This window comes from Phaseolus vulgaris, chromosome 3 (genome assembly GCF_051622355.1).
Source record: "Phaseolus vulgaris cultivar YP4 chromosome 3, ASM5162235v1, whole genome shotgun sequence".
Lineage (NCBI taxonomy): Eukaryota > Viridiplantae > Streptophyta > Magnoliopsida > Fabales > Fabaceae > Phaseolus > Phaseolus vulgaris.
Window position 1 is genome coordinate 42731367 of NC_143500.1, and position 18721 is coordinate 42750087.

General features: G+C 31.5%; 4 protein-coding genes across 4 annotated transcripts; 1 reads left to right on the forward strand and 3 right to left on the reverse strand.

The window, feature by feature from the left end:
* Window positions 1-2651: 2651 nt before the first annotated feature.
* MDH (malate dehydrogenase) lies at window positions 2652-4816 on the forward strand. Its single transcript, XM_068608554.2, has 2 exons — window positions 2652-2868; window positions 3263-4816. Exon 2 carries the CDS (start codon window positions 3269-3271, stop codon window positions 4508-4510), a length of 1242 nt encoding a protein of 413 aa, XP_068464655.1. The 5' UTR covers window positions 2652-2868; window positions 3263-3268; the 3' UTR covers window positions 4511-4816.
* Window positions 4817-5153: 337 nt separating this feature from the next.
* On the reverse strand, window positions 5154-7681 carry LOC137807766 (Pentatricopeptide repeat (PPR) superfamily protein). The gene has a single exon (XM_068608552.2). The coding sequence runs from the start codon at window positions 7542-7544 to the stop codon at window positions 5805-5807; it is 1740 nt and encodes a 579-aa protein (XP_068464653.2). The 5' UTR covers window positions 7545-7681; the 3' UTR covers window positions 5154-5804.
* Window positions 7682-11426: 3745 nt separating this feature from the next.
* LOC137805643 (protein RKD2) lies at window positions 11427-12467 on the reverse strand. Its single transcript, XM_068605583.2, has 3 exons — window positions 12314-12467; window positions 11856-12205; window positions 11427-11720 (listed from the first exon to the last, which is right to left on the reverse strand). The coding sequence occupies exons 1-3, from the start codon at window positions 12465-12467 to the stop codon at window positions 11427-11429; spliced, it is 798 nt and encodes a 265-aa protein (XP_068461684.1).
* A 2797-nt stretch (window positions 12468-15264) lies between these two features.
* Window positions 15265-16970, reverse strand: LOC137807763 (protein EMBRYO DEFECTIVE 514). The gene is made up of 2 exons (XM_068608548.2): window positions 16510-16970; window positions 15265-15720 (listed from the first exon to the last, which is right to left on the reverse strand). The coding sequence occupies exons 1-2, from the start codon at window positions 16846-16848 to the stop codon at window positions 15400-15402; spliced, it is 660 nt and encodes a 219-aa protein (XP_068464649.2). The 5' UTR covers window positions 16849-16970; the 3' UTR covers window positions 15265-15399.
* Window positions 16971-18721: the final 1751 nt, after the last annotated feature.

An 18721-nucleotide genomic window follows, 5' to 3' on the forward strand; every position in this document is an offset into this window, starting at 1 on the left:
CTCAATAATCCAAAATAATAGTTTGATTCGTCCATATTCTGGTTTAAAAAAAGGATGAAGGAAAGTGATTTGAGGTTAAATTTAATGATATGTCCATGTTAATGATGTAATGATAGGCACAACTAGTCTCAAAGTTTTTCTTCATTTTATATGCTTTTAACAATGTGCGCCATTTACCTTTTGGTTATATTCAAGGGTCCAAGTTACATAAAGATTTCGTGCATTTTCTATTATTATTATTTGGCTTAAATATTTTTTATTCTAGTATTTTTTTTTTAATTTAGCTCTATTATTAATAAAAATTCCAAGTCTATCAATTTTATAAATTTAACCGTGCAACTAGTTTAAGATTCAATTAAGTACCTCAATTATTAAAAATATAATAGTATTGAATTGATGTCAGCAGATTTATAAATTATCACTACTTGTTGATTATAAATTGCATTTTATGTAAATTAAAACAGTTAATATTTTTGTAATAATTCCTTGCTAATTAGCTAAAAATTGATTATATCATTGCATTTCTTAAAAATTAAAAGACTTCATGAAACTTTTATTAATAATGGCATAAAATAAAATAATAGTGTAAAAAATGTAATTAAACGTTATTTTTTTCTTATCAACTGTGGATTTAACTATATAAATAATTTACTCTCACAACAGTTGTATACCCACGACCTATACATAATTTCTATTTATGAATGCAATTGATTGCATGACTTTTTAACATAAATTTTACAAATAAATTCAGAAAGATAGGTTCATTACCTTAAAACATATTTAATAGAAATTACTTTCTAAAGTATTTATGAATACAAGTATCATTATATAAATTTGAAATATAAATTGTTTAAAATTAAGGAGAGAGATGAATTTACCCATTATGCATAAGATTATATCTATTAGCTCTTAAATATAAATAATTATTATATATTAAAAGAAATCCAGTCTTGGAGCTAAATTTTCTATCTAGCACCATTTACACTTTTATTTTCCTATCTATCACCCTTTTGTTTTTATTTTCCTATCTAGCAATTTTTTTTATTTCCCTATCTAACACATTTTTATTTTTTATTTTCCTATCTAGCACCATTTCAAAAATAAATAAATAAATACATTTTTTTTTGATAATTTTAATTTTGAATGCATTAAAAAATAAATATTTTTAATGTTTAAAATAGTTTAAAATATAATTAATGAATAAATAAATGAGTTTTTACAAAAAAAAAAAAAGTAATAAATTTAAAATGTTTATGAATGAAGAAAATAAAAAACTAAACTCTACAACAACATAAAAGTTGAATTTATAAACATACATTAGTATTTATTTTTATTATTATTGATGATGTAATAATGTTAATTTCAAGTAAAAAATACACGACATAATTATAAAAAAAAAACAAGTTGAAAAAGGACTAATATGGACATAAGAGAACAACATGAGCGAACAAAAAAATGTTCATATTGTCAAATACTAGGACACACATAAAAAAAACATGTCCCAACATTACTAGATTGTGCACTTCTCGTCATTAATTATGTTTCATTTCGTACAAATTATTTAATGTACCATTGAAGAAAGTATTAAATGAATTATCAACTTTCATTTATTTTCATTCTTATGATCAACATATACTTATTTACTATCGCCTTATATCTCTTATATTTATTTTATTTGGATTTTTTTTATATCTTATCTTTATCTTATTTTGTTTTGTCTTTATTTTATATCTTTTATGTTTTTAGTTATTATTTTTTTTTGCCATTCTTTATTTATTTCTGTTTTCTGTTTTTATTTTATTATTGTTGTTTTTATTTTCTATACTTATTTATTTTTGCATTTTTTTCTTATCATTTTTAAGCATTAAATGTAACATTTGCATTAGTTTTTTTTAGGATTTTGCATTTAGGGTAGACACTTCAATATTATTTATGTGTCCACTATTAATTAATACTAATTGACTTTGTTTTTTTTTTATAATTATGTTCTGTATTTTTTACTTGAAATTAACATGATTACATCATTAATAATAAAAAAATATATACTAATTTATGTTTATAGATTCAACTTTCATGTTGTTGTAGAGTTTAATTTTTTATTTTCTTTATTCTTAAAAAAAATAATTTTAAACTAAACATTTTTAATTTATTATTTTTATTTTGTAAACATTCATTTCTTTATTCATTAATTATATTTCTAACTATTTTAAACATTAAAAATATTTATTTTTTAATGCATTCAAAATTAAAATTATCAAAAAAATAATAATTTATTATTTATTTATTTATTTTTGAAATGGTGCTAGATAGGGAAATAAAAAATAAAATGGTGCTAGATAGGGAAATAAAAACAAAAGGATGCTAGACAGAGAAATAAAAACAAAATAATGCTAAATAGGGAAATAAAAACAAAAGAGTGTTAGATAAGAAAATAAAAATGTAAATGGTGCTAGACAGGGAATTTATCCCAGTTTTGATGTCTTAAATAAATGAAACATTTTAGTTTCTTAAAATTTAAGATACAATTTAAATGTTTGAAAAATTATGTTAAACTAAAAAGTGTTTTAGTTTTTGAATTTATAAAGTAAATTGACAAGATTAAAAAGATAATTAAGAGGTAAATAATTGATATAAAAGAAGAAAAGTGATGGGAGGACGTGGCAGCAGAGTGAAGAAGCATTTTGGGAGTAGATTAATTTTCTCTTTAGCGTTTGGTAAGGTAAAGGGTAGAGTGTGTATATTTATTCGGCATTCGGCTGGTGTTTGCATTCGTCCACCATCCATACCAATCCAATCTCTCAGGCGGAGATTTCAACCCAACTTTGCTTCTTAAAGCTCTTCGTCTTTCTCATCATCGTTCATTCCCAGGTGCGTTTTTCTCTTTCTCCCCTCAGATCTCAATCCTTTCCCTCATTCCAGATCTGTTCAAGCGTTTTTCTCTTCCGTTTCCCCTTCTCTGCTTTTCATTTCTCGCTTCTATTATCAATGTCGAATTTCCATTTCAAATTATGCTCTCATTACTAATCTCGACCATGCATGCTAGTTTTCGCCGCTTTCCATGCTGCGTGTCATTTCATTGCGCTTTTAGGTTCCAACCTGTTTCTTAGCATATGTTGAATAATTTGTTGGGCTAGTGTTTAGCTCATAAATCTGTTGGAAAATAAGCCTTGCGTTTTATTGTTTCTTTGGTGTTTTTGTTAGCTTTCAGACAGGTTTCTGTGGTTTAATGGAACATATCTCGTGCCATTTTTTTGTATCGCAGGTTGAGATGGCAGCGGCACCTGCAGCTACTTTTACTATTGGATCCACCGCCTCCCTTGGCCAAAGAGGAAGCTCTCTTCCTCAATCAAGGTCTTTTGGGTTGAAATTCAACTCCCAGAATCCTTTGAAGAGTTTCTGTGGCCTCAAGGCTATGTCATCTGTGAGATGTGAGTCAGAATTATCTTTCTTAGGTAACAAAAGTGGTTCTGCTCTGCGGGCATCCTTTGCATCCAAGGCTCAGAAGGAAAACAGCCAGAAATTCAACTACCAGTTGCAGCCTCAGGCTTCGTACAAAGTTGCAGTTCTTGGTGCTGCTGGAGGGATTGGGCAGCCGCTCTCGCTTCTCATCAAGATGTCCCCTTTAGTGTCCGACTTGCATCTCTATGATATTGCAAATGTCAAGGGAGTCGCTGCTGATATCAGTCACTGCAACACACCCTCACAAGTCAAGGATTTCACTGGAGCTTCTGAGTTGGCAAATTGTTTGAATGGTGTGAATGTTGTTGTCATTCCTGCCGGTGTTCCAAGGAAGCCTGGCATGACTCGTGATGACCTTTTCAACATCAATGCTGGAATAGTCAGGGACTTGGTTTCGGCTGTTGCGGATAATTGCCCTGGTGCTTTTATTCTAATTATCAGTAACCCAGTGAACTCTACTGTGCCTATTGCTGCAGAAGTTTTGAAACAGAAGGGTGTCTATGATCCTAAAAAGCTCTTTGGTGTTACCACACTGGATGTTGTGAGGGCAAACACATTTGTTGCCCAGAGGAAGAACCTGAAGCTGATTGATGTTGATGTCCCTGTTGTTGGGGGCCATGCCGGGATTACCATTCTTCCTCTGTTGTCAAAGACAAGACCCTCAGCGAGTTTCACTGATGAAGAGGTTGAGGAGTTAACGGTCAGGATTCAAAATGCCGGAACTGAAGTTGTGGAAGCAAAGGCAGGTGCTGGGTCTGCTACCTTGTCGATGGCATATGCAGCTGCTAGATTTGTTGAATCGTCTCTGCGAGCACTTGATGGAGACGGGGATGTGTATGAATGCTCATTTGTGCAATCAGATTTGACTGACCTTCCATTCTTTGCTTCAAGGGTGAAGCTTGGTAAGAAAGGTATCGAGGCTTTAATTCCATCTGACCTCCAAGGGTTGACTGATTATGAGCAGAAGGCTTTGGAAGCCCTTAAGCCAGAACTCAAGTCCAGCATAGAGAAGGGGATTGCTTTTGCTCAGAAGCAAGCTGTTGCTGCTTAGCTTTATTTTATCAACGGTGATTTCTTGGGTTATGAATTTATTTGAGCATAAATACTAGGAGAAATTAGGTTGCGGATTTGTTGTAGCATCTTTTCTGCTTCCAGAACTTAGGATTCAAATTTTCCGTAGTATCAATTCTACTTCCAGTTTTGTTAGTAGAACGGGAGGGAGCTTCCATTTCTGTTCTATACCAAGCTTAGGTTTTGATAAAAATCTCCGAAGATGTCACCATTATAATGTAGAATCGGAGAAACATAAATGTTTGAATAATACGGCCACTGGACCAGCTTTTGGTTTTTCGATGAATCATTTAGAATCCAGACAAGCTCTGGCCTAGTTGAACATGCAGTACACTTTTCGGTCATCAATGCCAGATCAATGCGCCCTTTAGTTGATAGATACAAATAATCTGCGCGTAGAAGATTGCAGTTTGAAACTGCAGGACGAGGTGTTTTAATCCTACGACTCATGAATTTTAAGTTGTATTTGTAATTTCTTATTAGTAAAATATTTTTTCACGATCAAAATTGTCCGCAATTAGTTATCTTACCCGGTTAGAATGAATTAGATTTTGATAATATTCTTACTCCTAAGTCACTCGCCAGACGTAGAAGAGCAATTTTAAGTAAAAAAAGATGGGAGAAAAAACTGTCAGATGCCATTCTCTGAATGGAATGCATCGAAAATTATCAATTCGACATTATCAGAGTGCTTTGTTATTGTTCACTTGATAGATTTTGAATCGACAAAAGCTGTATTGAGAGAGTTGATCCAGTTCGCAGGGATTGTATCCTTGTTAGCACTTTGAGGAATGACAACAAAATCCCCGCGTGACGAACCTACCCTGTCTCAGGTAAAATGACTCTAGCTCATTATTTTTTGTACTAATCCATATAAGCAAAAGTTCTTCAAAAACTGAAAAACAAAATTCTCATGCCAACAACAAATTTGCGGGATAGCAGATTTGATGTTTTGCACTCAGGCCACTGGTGTTTGGTAGGTGTCTGATAACATGTCCAGCAGGATCGTTCTTGAATGATCTACCCATCAGCTTCGGACACACTAACAGGCGCTGTGGTGCCATGAAATAATACACGAATAAAGCCAATGGTTATATATCCTTCACTGACCCACTAGCAATGCAGTTAAGCCTGCTTGTATTTATGGGTGCATTTCAATTAAGCCAATATTCCATCCAAGGTTCTACAAATAACAGGCCGTAAAGTTAGCAATTCTACATTTTAATAACACTTGGCGCTCGACATGAGACAATTATCACCAGCCCATGATTTCCCTACCAATAGTCCCTACATGAGCAGTGCCCTCCCTTGAAGTGGTGAAACCGATTATGGTCCCTAAGAAGTACATCACGGTTGTAAACCCCAGAAAAAAGTTTTAGAAAATTGTGGCAATCAACACATATACGGACATTACTGGCCACTCTCAGTGTTGTGCCAGGTGGAGTTGCAAGAACCCCAAAAGCAACAGCCAATTTTTCACTGTGATGTGAGAGCACATAGCCCTTTTCTTTGTCATCCATCTTATGTAACTCAGATGAAAGTTCAACAACATAACCAGCAATCCTCAGCTGATGATTAATCTCATCCAGTTTCTCATGAATCAAACGATTTTTCGAATGTGAAACGTCGTCCACAACAAACTCGTGTACTACTCCTTTCAATTCGATTGTGCTACAGCCAGGCGTTGTTTGGATTGCTTTATCTTTCATCAATTTCCTCACCTCTGCTACCTTCTCCCAGTGTCCAGCTGAAGAATAAATATTCAAAAGTAAAACGTAATCCCCAGCTTCTTGAGCTTTCAATTCAATCAAATGCCCGATTACTTGTTCACCAAGTGTAACATGGCCATGAATTCTGCAAGCCCCAAGCAAAGTCCTCCATATTGTGGAATCTGGCTTCACCACCATTGACATAATAAGCTGATAAGCCTTATCAAGCAGGCCAACACGGCCCAAGAGATCAACCATGCACCCATAGTGACGAACGTTGGGAGTTATTCCAAACTCTCTGTTCATACGGTCAAAAACTGACATTCCCTCATCAACCATTCCAGAATGACTGCAAGCTGAAAGGACACCCGTGAATGTCTGATCATCAGGCTGAATGCCAATTCTCAGCATCTCTTCGAATGTCTCGATAGCTTCCCTCCCATATCCATTCATTGCCAAACCAGAGATCATAGCACTGCATGAAACCACACATTTATTTCCTGTTCTCTTAAACATCTCATAAGCCTTATCTAAACAACCACAACGTGAATACATAGAGATGAGTGCATTTGATAAATTGAGAGCAACACCATAACCACGCTCCATTATATAACCATGAATTCGTTCACCAAATTCCAAGGCATTCAAATGAGCACAGGCCTGAAGAAGAAGCAAACAAGTAACATCATCAGGCTCACATTTATCGTTCGAACGCTGCATATCATCAAACAAACTCAAAGCGTCCCGAGTCCTATTATTTCGAACACAGCAAGAGATCATCACATTCCAAGCAACAGTGTCCCTTTGAGGCATCTCATCAAACACCTTACACGCATCACCTCCCCTCTGGCATTGCGAATACAAGTCCATTACAACAGTGAGCAAAAGGGTATCCCATTGGTGCCCATCTTTCAATATGTTACAATGAACCTGAACCCCCCCAAGAAAATACAAAAGCCTGATACAAGACTTAACAGCAAAGGAAGCCGATACAGGGTCTGCAGCAATGCCTCTTCTTCTCATATCCCGATACAAAAGGAGACCCTTTCGCGGGGAATCACTCATGGAACAGGCCCTGATCATGGTGTTGTAATGAGAAACCAAGGGATGGGTGAAATGCTCAAAAAAACGGTGGGAGTAGTTGGCATCTTGCAATGGACCAGAGAGAGCTATACGGGACAAGAACTGAATAGAAACTGGGGGGTATTGAATGAGGTTTGTGCGTATAATGTGAGCATGGATTTGGAGCAACTGGGTCTTTTGGGAAACAGATTTTATTGCAGAAATAACGGGTTCTAGAGCCATGTGATGCTCAACGTTTGAGGTTTACGGTGAAACCCTGGAGTAGCTTCTGATTACATGGATCATTTCAGTGATCACCAACGAACTACAACCAAAGAAGTTGAACATGCCCAAGGGAACCCATTTTCAAAAGAATTCCACTGTGGAACAGTGAAAGCATGGGATAAATTATTAAAATAATAAATTGCGAAAATATATATTTTCTTCTTCTATTAGAATCACTATCTTGGATAGATTTTAAACCTTAATTATATTTATATTTTAGTCATTTTTTATATTAAATTTTTTAATATTGTATTAATGTATATTTGAGTAGTAATTAATTTGATCCATAAAAAATAGTGAAGTGATGACGAAATGATTTTTTTACACTTCAATCCTTAAAAATATTAATTTAACATGTTACTCTTTTCATGAGTGAAAATGTAAAGAGAGGTTTATAAATAAATTTTCATTTGGGTCTAAAAGAAAGTTGTTTTAATATTAAGTTCTTTTTTAAAAAATATTAACTTATTTTGTTATAATTGTTTTTTCAATGTTCAACCAAATATGTGTAGAATTTCGTTTATTTTTTTTAATCACTATGTCAGTGAGTCTATTCAATCTCTTTTAACAAATTATTTTAGATAATTTCGTTTCTACCACTAATTACCCCTTCCTCTTAAGCTCTATTTGCTTTTATGGATATTCGGTTCACAATGAAAAAAAATAGATAATATAATATGTGATTTATTTTCTAATTTTATAGTATATATTTAATATTTTAAGAAATTATTTGAAGTTATCTTTTTATTTAATTTGTTGTTGCGTTTATATTAATATTTTTTTTTATAATTATTATGTTTATGAGTTAGTAATTTATTTAATAATAATTTTTTATGAAATTATTTTCTATTGTTAATTACGCTATATTATTTTTAGTATTTTTTTATTTTTTATTACTATAGGGTTTTTAATAATAAAAAATATTATCTTTTATTTATATAAGATCTGATTTATTTTCTAATTTTATAATGTATGTTAAATATTTTAAGAAATTATTTGAAGTTTTGTTTTTATTTAATTTGTTGAATACATTTTTTTTTCTAATTATAATTTTAAAATTATATCTCTTTATATTTAATATATATATTTATTTTTTAATTTTAATTTTTAAATTTACGAAATATATGAAAGTTGTTTATTTTTAAACAAAAATAACTAATTTCATTATTAAAAAATATAATAGACAATAATAAATTTGTAAAGTAACATTTAACAATTTAAAAAAAAATTAAAACTCACTCACAACCATCATATCACTTACAAACTTTCATAAACTTTCTTCATACATCTACTTTAACATATCTCAATCCAAACAACCACACTTTTTTTCCCAGTTTCTTCTCACATTTTCACACATCCACTCCTTCAAATCCTCACACATTCACTCTCCAATCCAAACACCATTAAAAAATAAACACAAGGAAATTATATTTATCACTTTTAACAACTTCTTCTCTTGTTCTCTTTTCATGCAAGATTAATCTCTAAGAGTATTTAAATAATAAATAAATATTAATTAGTCTTTTGAAGATTCGTAAACAAATATAAATAAAAACAACATAAACAAGATTATTACTTGATTCACCGCATGAGGATGTCACCTCAATTAGATAGGAGGATTTCTACATTGATTTTGAATTAAAAAAGGTCTTATCATTATTGAATTTGAGTATCAGTCTTTCTGGTTTTGTCTTATTTATTTATTTATTTATTTTGTTTATTACTAAAGTCTCTGCAGATAAAAGAAACTGGATTCATTTAAGATGGTGAATGTGTGGAGTTGTTTTACATAATATTTTCTGAGATATTATTTTGTCAGTTGTCTTGTCTAATAAAACTATATTTGTTTTGTATCTTATTCTAGAGACTACAACAAGGATGCGTGTTGTAGCACTTGATTTGATTTGCTTCATCTTTATTATTAATTATAAAGATTTGAAGGACAATGTAATTTCGATATTGGAGTGATCTTGAAAGAAGAGAGAGTCACTTCTCAAGCCTTAATTATTGTTAGATTCATGCTTTACTTTATCATTTTAGAGAGTTTTGATGTAGATAGGTTGACGTATATACAAGATTTAATGATTTTCAGTTTTTTTTTCAAGTTATGTTTCTGTGTAATAGGTTGACATTTATTTTTTTTAAATTAAAGTAATTAAGGGCATTTTTAATAATAATAAAAAGATACAATTGGGGAAAAAATCTAACAATAAAAAACAAATAAATTTAAAACAATATTTTAAAGCTTCCTTGTTGAATTAAACTACTGACGTTATGTGTGATGTAGTGGTGATATATACTTACATGTAACATATTATAAATAATAATTTTTAACCTTGTGTAAATTAAAATTAAGATTAATATGATGGACTGGCCTAATAGAAGTTCACATGTGGATTTGATTCATGAAGTAAAAATAAGAAAAGATAATATATTATTATATTTTGCAGAGTGGATTCGTTTTCTTAGTATGATATTTCATCATCCTGAAGGTTCCAAATTACTTAATTTATTTGTATTAAATCACATTCCTTGCTTAAGAAAATCACCAATTCAGGAAAAGAAAAAAAGAAAGAAAAAATTTATAACTTCAAGTCCCAGTTCCTATTTCTATTTTTTTTTTCGGAAGAAAAATATCTTATTTCCATTTACTTTAGTTGATGGTTGAATAAATTCGTTTATTCATACTCACGAGAAAATAAATAAAAATGGAATAGATGGAACTTTTGATTAATTATAAAATCAATTATACACCTAATGAAATTAAATGAAAAAGTTTGTATAAAAATTAAGTATACAAAGTAATTAAACATAAGCATATTTTACTTTATTTTTATTCTATTATTTCAGAAATCTGTCATATAAACAATTACTACGACCAAACGAGTTTATTATTGCGAGTAAATGAATCAGCAATGTAAAAATAACTCCCACGAAAATAACCAATCATATACTACTACAACGGTGATATCTTATTTATTGACACACAATTTTTAATTCTTATTATTGTCTTGTAATAATCACATATTAATTAACACTTTCATATCAGAAACAATCTTTCTCGTTACATCTTATTACATGATATTAATTTACGGAGATAAAATTTTAAGGTATGTAAGTGGAGAAGTGAGAGGCTATAAAAAGATAGAAAAAGGAAAGTAAATGATAATGTAATAAGTTATGAACTAAAATGAGTAAAAAAAATTATGTATGAGTATTTTTGCAAGTTTAAATTTTAGTTTAAAAAAAACTCTCTCTTGATCCAATATCTAAAATTATCTTCTTTTAAAGATGAAAAAGAAATAGTTTTGAAAATAAAGAGTAAAAAATATGAAGAGAAAAAACGTTATCTTAGTTTTGAAATGAATATTTTTGAATGAACGGAAGAATAAGAATTAAGAATATCCACACATTCATAAATAACATCGAAAGATTCATCCACCATGATAGTAAAGAGTTAATAGGTACGTACTTTTCCGCGTAAGGTGCTGGCGGACACAGAAAACAACATCAAACTTTATGTTCCTCTCTCTGCACTTCTTAACTTCAGCAATTCAAAGCAACAGTATACTCCCAATTAAGACCACACAAAAATAACCATAAAGAATTCAATGGTACCAATACTAAACACATTACTATGACTATAAACACCGTATAGAAAGATCTAAATACTCATATTCCTTATCTCAGTTTTAAATATTCGTCGCCAATGATTTTGTTCCATGAACCTCAATTACTCACAAACAGAACAACACCTTTTGAACCCAACAAAAAGAACACCAACCACACTCCATTGCTAATATTTTGATATATAGTTGAGAAGTTTAATAGATATTTAAGCTATAACTGAGAGATAAGATACTTGATGTCTAGTTCTTCTTCACTTTCATTACTATATTCTGGCATTGCGTCAATACTTGTACCACAGGCACTCCAAGAAGAACACTGTGGTTCCCTCTGCCCTAGCTTTCTTTTCTTGTAGTTGGCCTTGAAACATGCCTGTCTAAGCCTTTTTGTGTTATCTTCCAGTTCAATATCTGGCATTTCCTCCAGAAGCTTCTTTTCACTTTCCAATGTCTCAATGGCATATTTCAACTTCTCTTCACTCTCTGGCCCCTCCTCTTTCAGAAGCTCCTGCAGCCCACTTCCCATTGACAAAATTAGGAAATAGCTACCCTCATTTTATCACCATAAAGTACATTAAATAATCAACACATTAGCTAGGATCTTTACCCACACACATATGTCTCACAAAGAGAACGTACGCACCTGTACATTATTTATCAGAGTTTGCAAGCTCATCAGCTTCCTGTGGGGCCACCTTCTTATACCCAACTCTCTGCACCTTTTCTTCAATAGTGTCAGCCCCACATTAAGTTCTCTGGCAGCTTGTGTTATTGGCATGTAAAAGTACTGAGATATGGTCTTCCTTGATAACATTCTGCTACTGCTAGAGTTCGTTCTCTCTTCTCTCCCTTGCTTATTCTCCATCATTTCCTCCAAACCTCCTCCACGTTCTTCGTTCTTACGAAATAAAAAGCCCACTTCCGTATCAAACACAGCATCCACTTCGTTCCACACAGAAAGCCCCTTATTAATATCATAGAAATCGTAGTCTGCTGTAACAAGACAACCAACATCTAAATAAGGACAAGTAAAATAGCAGTGTCGTTATAAAATTTAAAGACTTGGAAAACTCATGTTCTTGATGTTGACGTAAGTATAACCTCGCAGGCTTGGTGTTGGTTCGATGGCGAGTGTTTCATATAAAGGATCTGAAGGGTAATACTCCATAAGAGGAACAGCATCATGGTGGTACTCTTGTATGGCTAAATCGTGCAGTGGAGGATACACTCCAGAGATTTCGCTGAGAAAAGGCATTCCAATAATTACAACTCAAAACCTAAAACAACTTACTAGCATTACATCATGGAAGGTGTAGAAGATAATGGTTTACCTGTAAGAAAATTGGCACGTAAATGGAAATGACTTTTCGTCTATTTGATAATAAGAGCTCCAACCCATAAGAGGATGAGACTCCATGATCATGCAGAAGTAATGAAAGGATGAAACAGTAGGTAGAACGTGGGAATATGAAAGGAAGTTGGTAATATATATACGAAATATGAATATGAATTTACTACATCGTCGTTGATGATGATGATGATGATGATAGTGTATCATTTGTAACAAATGGAAGTAATTAATTGCTTGGAGAATGTGCGCCGTCTTGTATGCATGAATGCATTTTAATGGTAAAGAGTATGCTTGTGAGAGTTACAAGATCAATTTAATTATCAGCATAATTATATCCAAGGGTTCCAAATGCTCAATCTCAACCTTTGGATCAGATGCAAAATTAATTAACTCGCTGTTTTCCTTCCTTTTTTGCTTTTTTATCATGAGATTTTTCAGTCACTCGTTTCAAAGTTTCAACCTAAATGAATTCTCTTGCTGTAAAAGAGAGAGAGAGAGATAATATATTAGTAGATGGTGGCTACATGAAGGGGTTTTTAACATAGACTCATAATTAATCAAGTTGAGGAAATGTTCCTATGAATTATCAATTCGCAGTCAGTTTCAACAAATTTGGTTGGGAATGAGCGATTAGGCATGCTAAGTTTGCAGTTATTGATATGATGGTCTTAAATAATGAATCTCTGGGACATGCATGGTTGCATGCTGCACGTTTTCCCGTTTTCTTCCAAGCAATAGATGGACATGAAAGTTTAACAAATTACCATGACGCAATTATCATAATCATTTACCTCTCTGCTACTCCATCTACCAATAATCATTACTGATAATATTTGATTTGCAGAGATAATTAATGACACAAGGCTACTATTATCTATTTACTCATTCTTTATTTTCACCCTTTTAATGCCCTTAATTCATTCATTTATTCTACGTTTTAATTAAGTTCTAACTGAAGGATAACGAATTCAACTCACCATTATCATATTCATGGACCTGTAACGGACAGAAGAAAAACACTATTTATTTTCCCCGACTGTTACGAACAAGTACCTCCATTGTATAGTTGCTTTCACACCCATATAATTCATTTTTTTATTCATATTTATATATGTATAAATAACCACGTATGATTATTCAATTTCATGATATTTATTGATAATTGTATCTTATTCGATTTATTTATTTTTAATCATTCGTAAATAAAATTAATTATATTTATTTACACAATTAATCACGCAAATGAATGAACATTAGGTGTAAAAACTCCGAATTTACGATAGCCTTTTTTTAGTTATGGTTCAATCACAATTTATCACATACAGTAAATAAAATTATTTTTATAATAATTATCTTGAAAATGATATTGAACATAAACTGCTTGATTGACGGGTAAAAAGTATTTTCACAATGCATGCTTAAATTCTAACCTAAATATAACCTTGAATTTTAATACATCGGTAGTATAAATTTATTATATAGTTAATTAATTAAATTAATTTATTACCAAAAGTATTATGATAATTTTTCATGAAAAAGTGGATAGAAAGCTCCTCAAATGAAAATTATTTTTTTAATATCAAATTATCGTGAAATTAAATGCGAATTCAAGTTAGTATTTATCTGTCTTTAAATATTAACACGTTATATATTAATTTCATTAATAAAATTGGATCAATTTATTATAAATGATTACACTATAAAATATAGTTCAATTAATTCTCAAACAAATTCTTAATACAATATTTTATTTATGTAAATGAAAAATGCTTATTATTAGCATCAAAATAAAGAAAACCTAGCATAACTAACCGATGAATATTTTAAGAAAATATTATTTGTGTGAGGGAGAGGTTCAACTCTATAGGTCCAATCCAACAAATAAATTTATTACTGTCATTTTATTCACTCGTACGAATCTTATAAACAAACTTTAAACTATTATAAGATATTTTTGTTTTGTTTTTTTCTTGTTTATTTGATGAAAAATATTCAATATTTTTTTTATATGTTTGAGACATAAATGTATTATTTTTTTCATTTATTTCTCTAAGAAATAGTATGAGAGTACAAATTAGACAACTCATATCTCTTTTATGTTTTACATTTTAAATGATAAATAGTGTAGTTGTTGGAGGAAAAATAAATGATAAAAACAAAAAAAGAAGAGAAAGTGAAACTTTTCATAGGTATCGTAATGGAAAAAAAATGAATTTGATCAAATGATAATAATATACTTTATATAAAATCATTATTTTATTTCTTTTTCAAATAACATAATTTTTTAAAATATATATGGTGTTACCATTGGCTTTGAAAAAATAGTAGTTAAATTTGTAAAACATACATATAAAAATCAAGTTACATTTTTTAATTAATGAATTTGTAAAAAATATAATCAAGAAGTCAAATGGACTGATCCAATATATAAAGACATAATTTTCAGAAAACCAAGGCACACCAGATAAGGATTTTCCTTTAATTTCTTTCTTTCCTCTTTCCATCTAAAGAAGACAATTGTATATTGTTTTTTATCTTACATATATTTCTTTCCTTTGTCGTCTTTTTTTCTGTTTCACTTTTAATCCAAATATAAAATGACCTAAGAATACCCAGATTGGTTACTACGACTGAACTTGCACTGTTGGCTTAATTTTGTAATATGCAAAGGATTAGGACAGAACAGAAATATAACTAGGAATTATGAAATAAGCTGGTAATATATCTGAATTCTGAAGTATACAGTTACTGTAGGAATAATGAAATAAGCTGGGCAAGGATACAAAAAACATTTAGATCCTAAAACACAACAAAGACTATACCATTCACATTGCACTCAATGTCTTGATCCTCCTTTTTTCCCATGCCCACGCCCACCTTTCCCACCACCACTCTTTCCTCTATGATTTTTTGCTCCACCTAATGCCCTGTTTGCATCATGTTTCACTTGCATCTCTTCTGGCAAGGGAAGAATAGAATCTACACATTTGCGGAAGCTAAAATCATCAACAGATTCATTATCCCGTATGAGGAAGAAGCACCTACTTTTCCACATAGGATGCTTGCGGACTTGAAAAACTCGTATTCCCCCACCAATCTTTTCATCGGGCCCTGTATGGCCGTTCTTGAGCAATTCCAGCAACATTGTATGTTCATACTGCCGCACAAAAACAACCATAAGTAAGTATTCAGGTTGCTTCCACTGTATTATCAAGAAACATTACTGAGGCAACATAGTAAGACCGAGCTAATTTAAAATATACATATTTGCTGCTGACAATGCACTTGCATGCAGTTCAATCTTGAAATGCCCATGCATTATTTAAAATAAGTGTTTTCAGTGCATTTCTTGAACTATTTGACACCGACCTGCCAAACATGATAAATAAACACAACAAAAGTCTTAACCAAATCTTAAGAAACAATGTCTTGCGTAATCTCTTTCTCCCTTTTCACTTGACTAAAAATCATACAATATATTTCTTTGCAAGTGTCCAAAATAACCTAACTTATTTTTGGTCATCTTATTTCACAATCGGTGTCTTTGCACGCGATCACTTGGTATAGTAACTTTTTATGTGACCACACATAACATAAAGATATATATATATATAAACATCCAACCTAGTCAATAAAACGGAATAGGATAATTCTGATGGTTTGGACAACTTCAATGAATTTTAAATGGATTAATTGTGTGTATTTAACAATGCAGCACAATCCAATTCAATCAAAATATATTTGCCATTTGAAGCTCAAGAGCTGAAAAGTATGAAGCCACATATTTTGAAGAAATTGAGTCATATCAATCAAAACCCATACAAGACAAAGTATGGGCACAGTATCTTAGAAATGCAGTAGTCACAGGCAAATTAAAAATACGATTCTTTTATCCAAGAAAAAGAGAAAAAATAAAAAACGATAACTGTTACGAGTGTTGGAATACCTGGTTAAGATTGAGATAAGGAGGCCAAGTATGAAGGAGATTGTTGAAGTAATCGAACATTTCCACGGAAGAAGCGAAACTTAAGAAACCCAATTTCACGGGACCCGAGGGTTTCTTCTCTTTTTCATCCTCTCCGGTCAAAGGTTCTCTTTCCTCTTCCGGCTCCACCTTATGCTTCTTCGAAACACCGTCTACTTCGCCATCATGGTTCTCTCTACTCCGCTTCTGGTTGGGCTCACCATTCCATGCTGAGTCAACGGCGGCGGGTTCGGAACTCTCGACAGCCATATCTACGGCGGCGTCAGTGGTGGAGGGGTCGACGATTTCCGGTTCCGCCATGGTGTGCGAACGTGGCTGTTGGTATTGTTAGTTTGAAAACTTCATTAAAAGCAAAATTGGGAGCGGGAGGATTGACCTAATTTTTCTTTGTTCACAGCCCAATTAATTCGGCCTCACTGTTGTTTTCTGGGCCGAAGCTTGTTTAAATTCAATTTTCTGGCCATTCAATAAAATGAAATTATTATATTCACCCTCTTTTTTCATATTTCTACCCCAAATGTATTCCTCTAAAATTCTATCCCTGTTCTATTTTAACCCACAACTTACGACTAACACCTGTTGATATTAATAAAATATGATTCACTATAAACAATCTTGGAAGAAAAATGAAGGACTCAAAATTTCAATTTAAAAATAGTGAAAGGATTCAAGTTCTATTTCAAGACATATTATTAACATCTTTGATTGATTTGAAACAAGTTAGGTAACTAATCAATAACAAACTTAGTACAATTAGGAGACTAAGCTATTTAGGATATAGTCAATTGGCCTCCTTCAACATTCTTTTTGCATCACTTAACTAATATTTTGTATCACGTTGAACTTCATTTTTTTTACCCAAATTGAGTTTGAATAAAAAAATCAGCCAATGGTTCTACTGAAAAGATCTATTCAACAACATTAACTAAAAGTACCTGTCTTGTATTATCCAAATAAACTTCATTTCATTAACAATTTTTTAAGAAAAATATCCAAACAGCAATCATATTATTTTAAACATTTTTTTACGAAACTTAAGTTTGTAAGATAGTTTAATTCAAGTTTTGTTTCAAAAACATGCAATTAGTATTTTCTAATTATTGTATAAATAAAGACTGTAACTGCGAGTATTGTAATAAGAGATAATTCAAATCATTAACCGAGACTTATTGTTCAATTGTAATAACAGAGAAAACTAAGAGAGTTGGTCGAGAGTTTACTAAAATAAAAATTTCGAGTTGTAATACTAGTTCATTTTGAATTTTGTATGTAAACTAAAGTTCGTTACCATTTTAATTAAACTATTTTGTGTGTCTTTCTTGTTTTTCTTAGTTTTCCTTCCAACTGTTTCGTTTGAAGAATCTGTATTTTCGTTTGTGGTAGATGCATGGTGAATTTGTCTAGAGTTATTCTACAACAATTGTGCCAAACTCTGTTGGCAGTGTTAAATCTACTCCAATTGCCATGCAAATGCAAGTATTATGTCTTTTGTGGTCTCAGAGGGAAATTAAGTAATATTCTGACACTTTCCATTTTCCATCTTTTACGAAATTATCTAAATCTTCAATTATTGCAAAGTTCTTAAGGCTTCATAACCAGTAAAACAGCATGGTATGTAGTCGATGGTGCTTCCAAGTTCAAAGTATCTTTCATAGCAGTTGCTTCTGTCGATTTTTTTCTTCTGCATTCTTGTTTCTGTTAGTTTTTCATGTTTTACTAGCTGGGCTTTTAATTTTTCAATATGCTATATCTGGTACCTTTGGAGTTGTATCTTATCATATATCACTTTGTATTTGTTGTCTGTTTCTTTGAAACAAGTCTCTAAGCTGCAATTCTACTCTATTCCTCTGTCACACTTTAAGACCATCCACTCATGCCCATTAGGCAATCGACATCTGCCCCAGAAGAAGGTCTTTCTTCTTTTCGATTATTTAGCAATTCCTTAACATTTAATATACATATCCAAAAATAAGTACACTGCCAAATATCTTTATCCTTTTGTTGATCCACCATTGTAGTCAATGTTATAGTAATAGGAGACAACAATGGGGATAGGGACCACTATTGACAGATTTATAGAACATTAATAACTTGTTTTTTCTTACCAATTTCAGTTTGCTTTTGCCTACTTTTGTGCTTTCATTTCTGCTTATTTACTTATTTTGGGTCAGTG

What these genes read in the sequence shown, in the direction of transcription:
- MDH (XM_068608554.2), top strand. Translation starts at nt 3,269, where the DNA reads ATGGCAGCGGCACCTGCAGCTACTTTTACTATTGGATCCACCGCCTCC.
- LOC137807766 (XM_068608552.2), bottom strand. Translation starts at nt 7,544, where the DNA reads ATGGCTCTAGAACCCGTTATTTCTGCAATAAAATCTGTTTCCCAAAAG.
- LOC137805643 (XM_068605583.2), bottom strand. Translation starts at nt 12,467, where the DNA reads ATGCCTTTTCTCAGCGAAATCTCTGGAGTGTATCCTCCACTGCACGAT. An exon ending in ACCAACACCAAGCCTGCGAG is followed by an intron (nt 12,206 to 12,313) that starts GTTATACTTACG and finishes GTCTTGTTACAG; the next exon opens with CAGACTACGATTTCTATGAT. An exon ending in CTCTGATAAATAATGTACAG is followed by an intron (nt 11,721 to 11,855) that starts GTGCGTACGTTC and finishes AGTGGGCTGCAG; the next exon opens with GAGCTTCTGAAAGAGGAGGG.
- LOC137807763 (XM_068608548.2), bottom strand. Translation starts at nt 16,848, where the DNA reads ATGGCGGAACCGGAAATCGTCGACCCCTCCACCACTGACGCCGCCGTA. An exon ending in CTTATCTCAATCTTAACCAG is followed by an intron (nt 15,721 to 16,509) that starts GTATTCCAACAC and finishes TTTGTGCGGCAG; the next exon opens with TATGAACATACAATGTTGCT.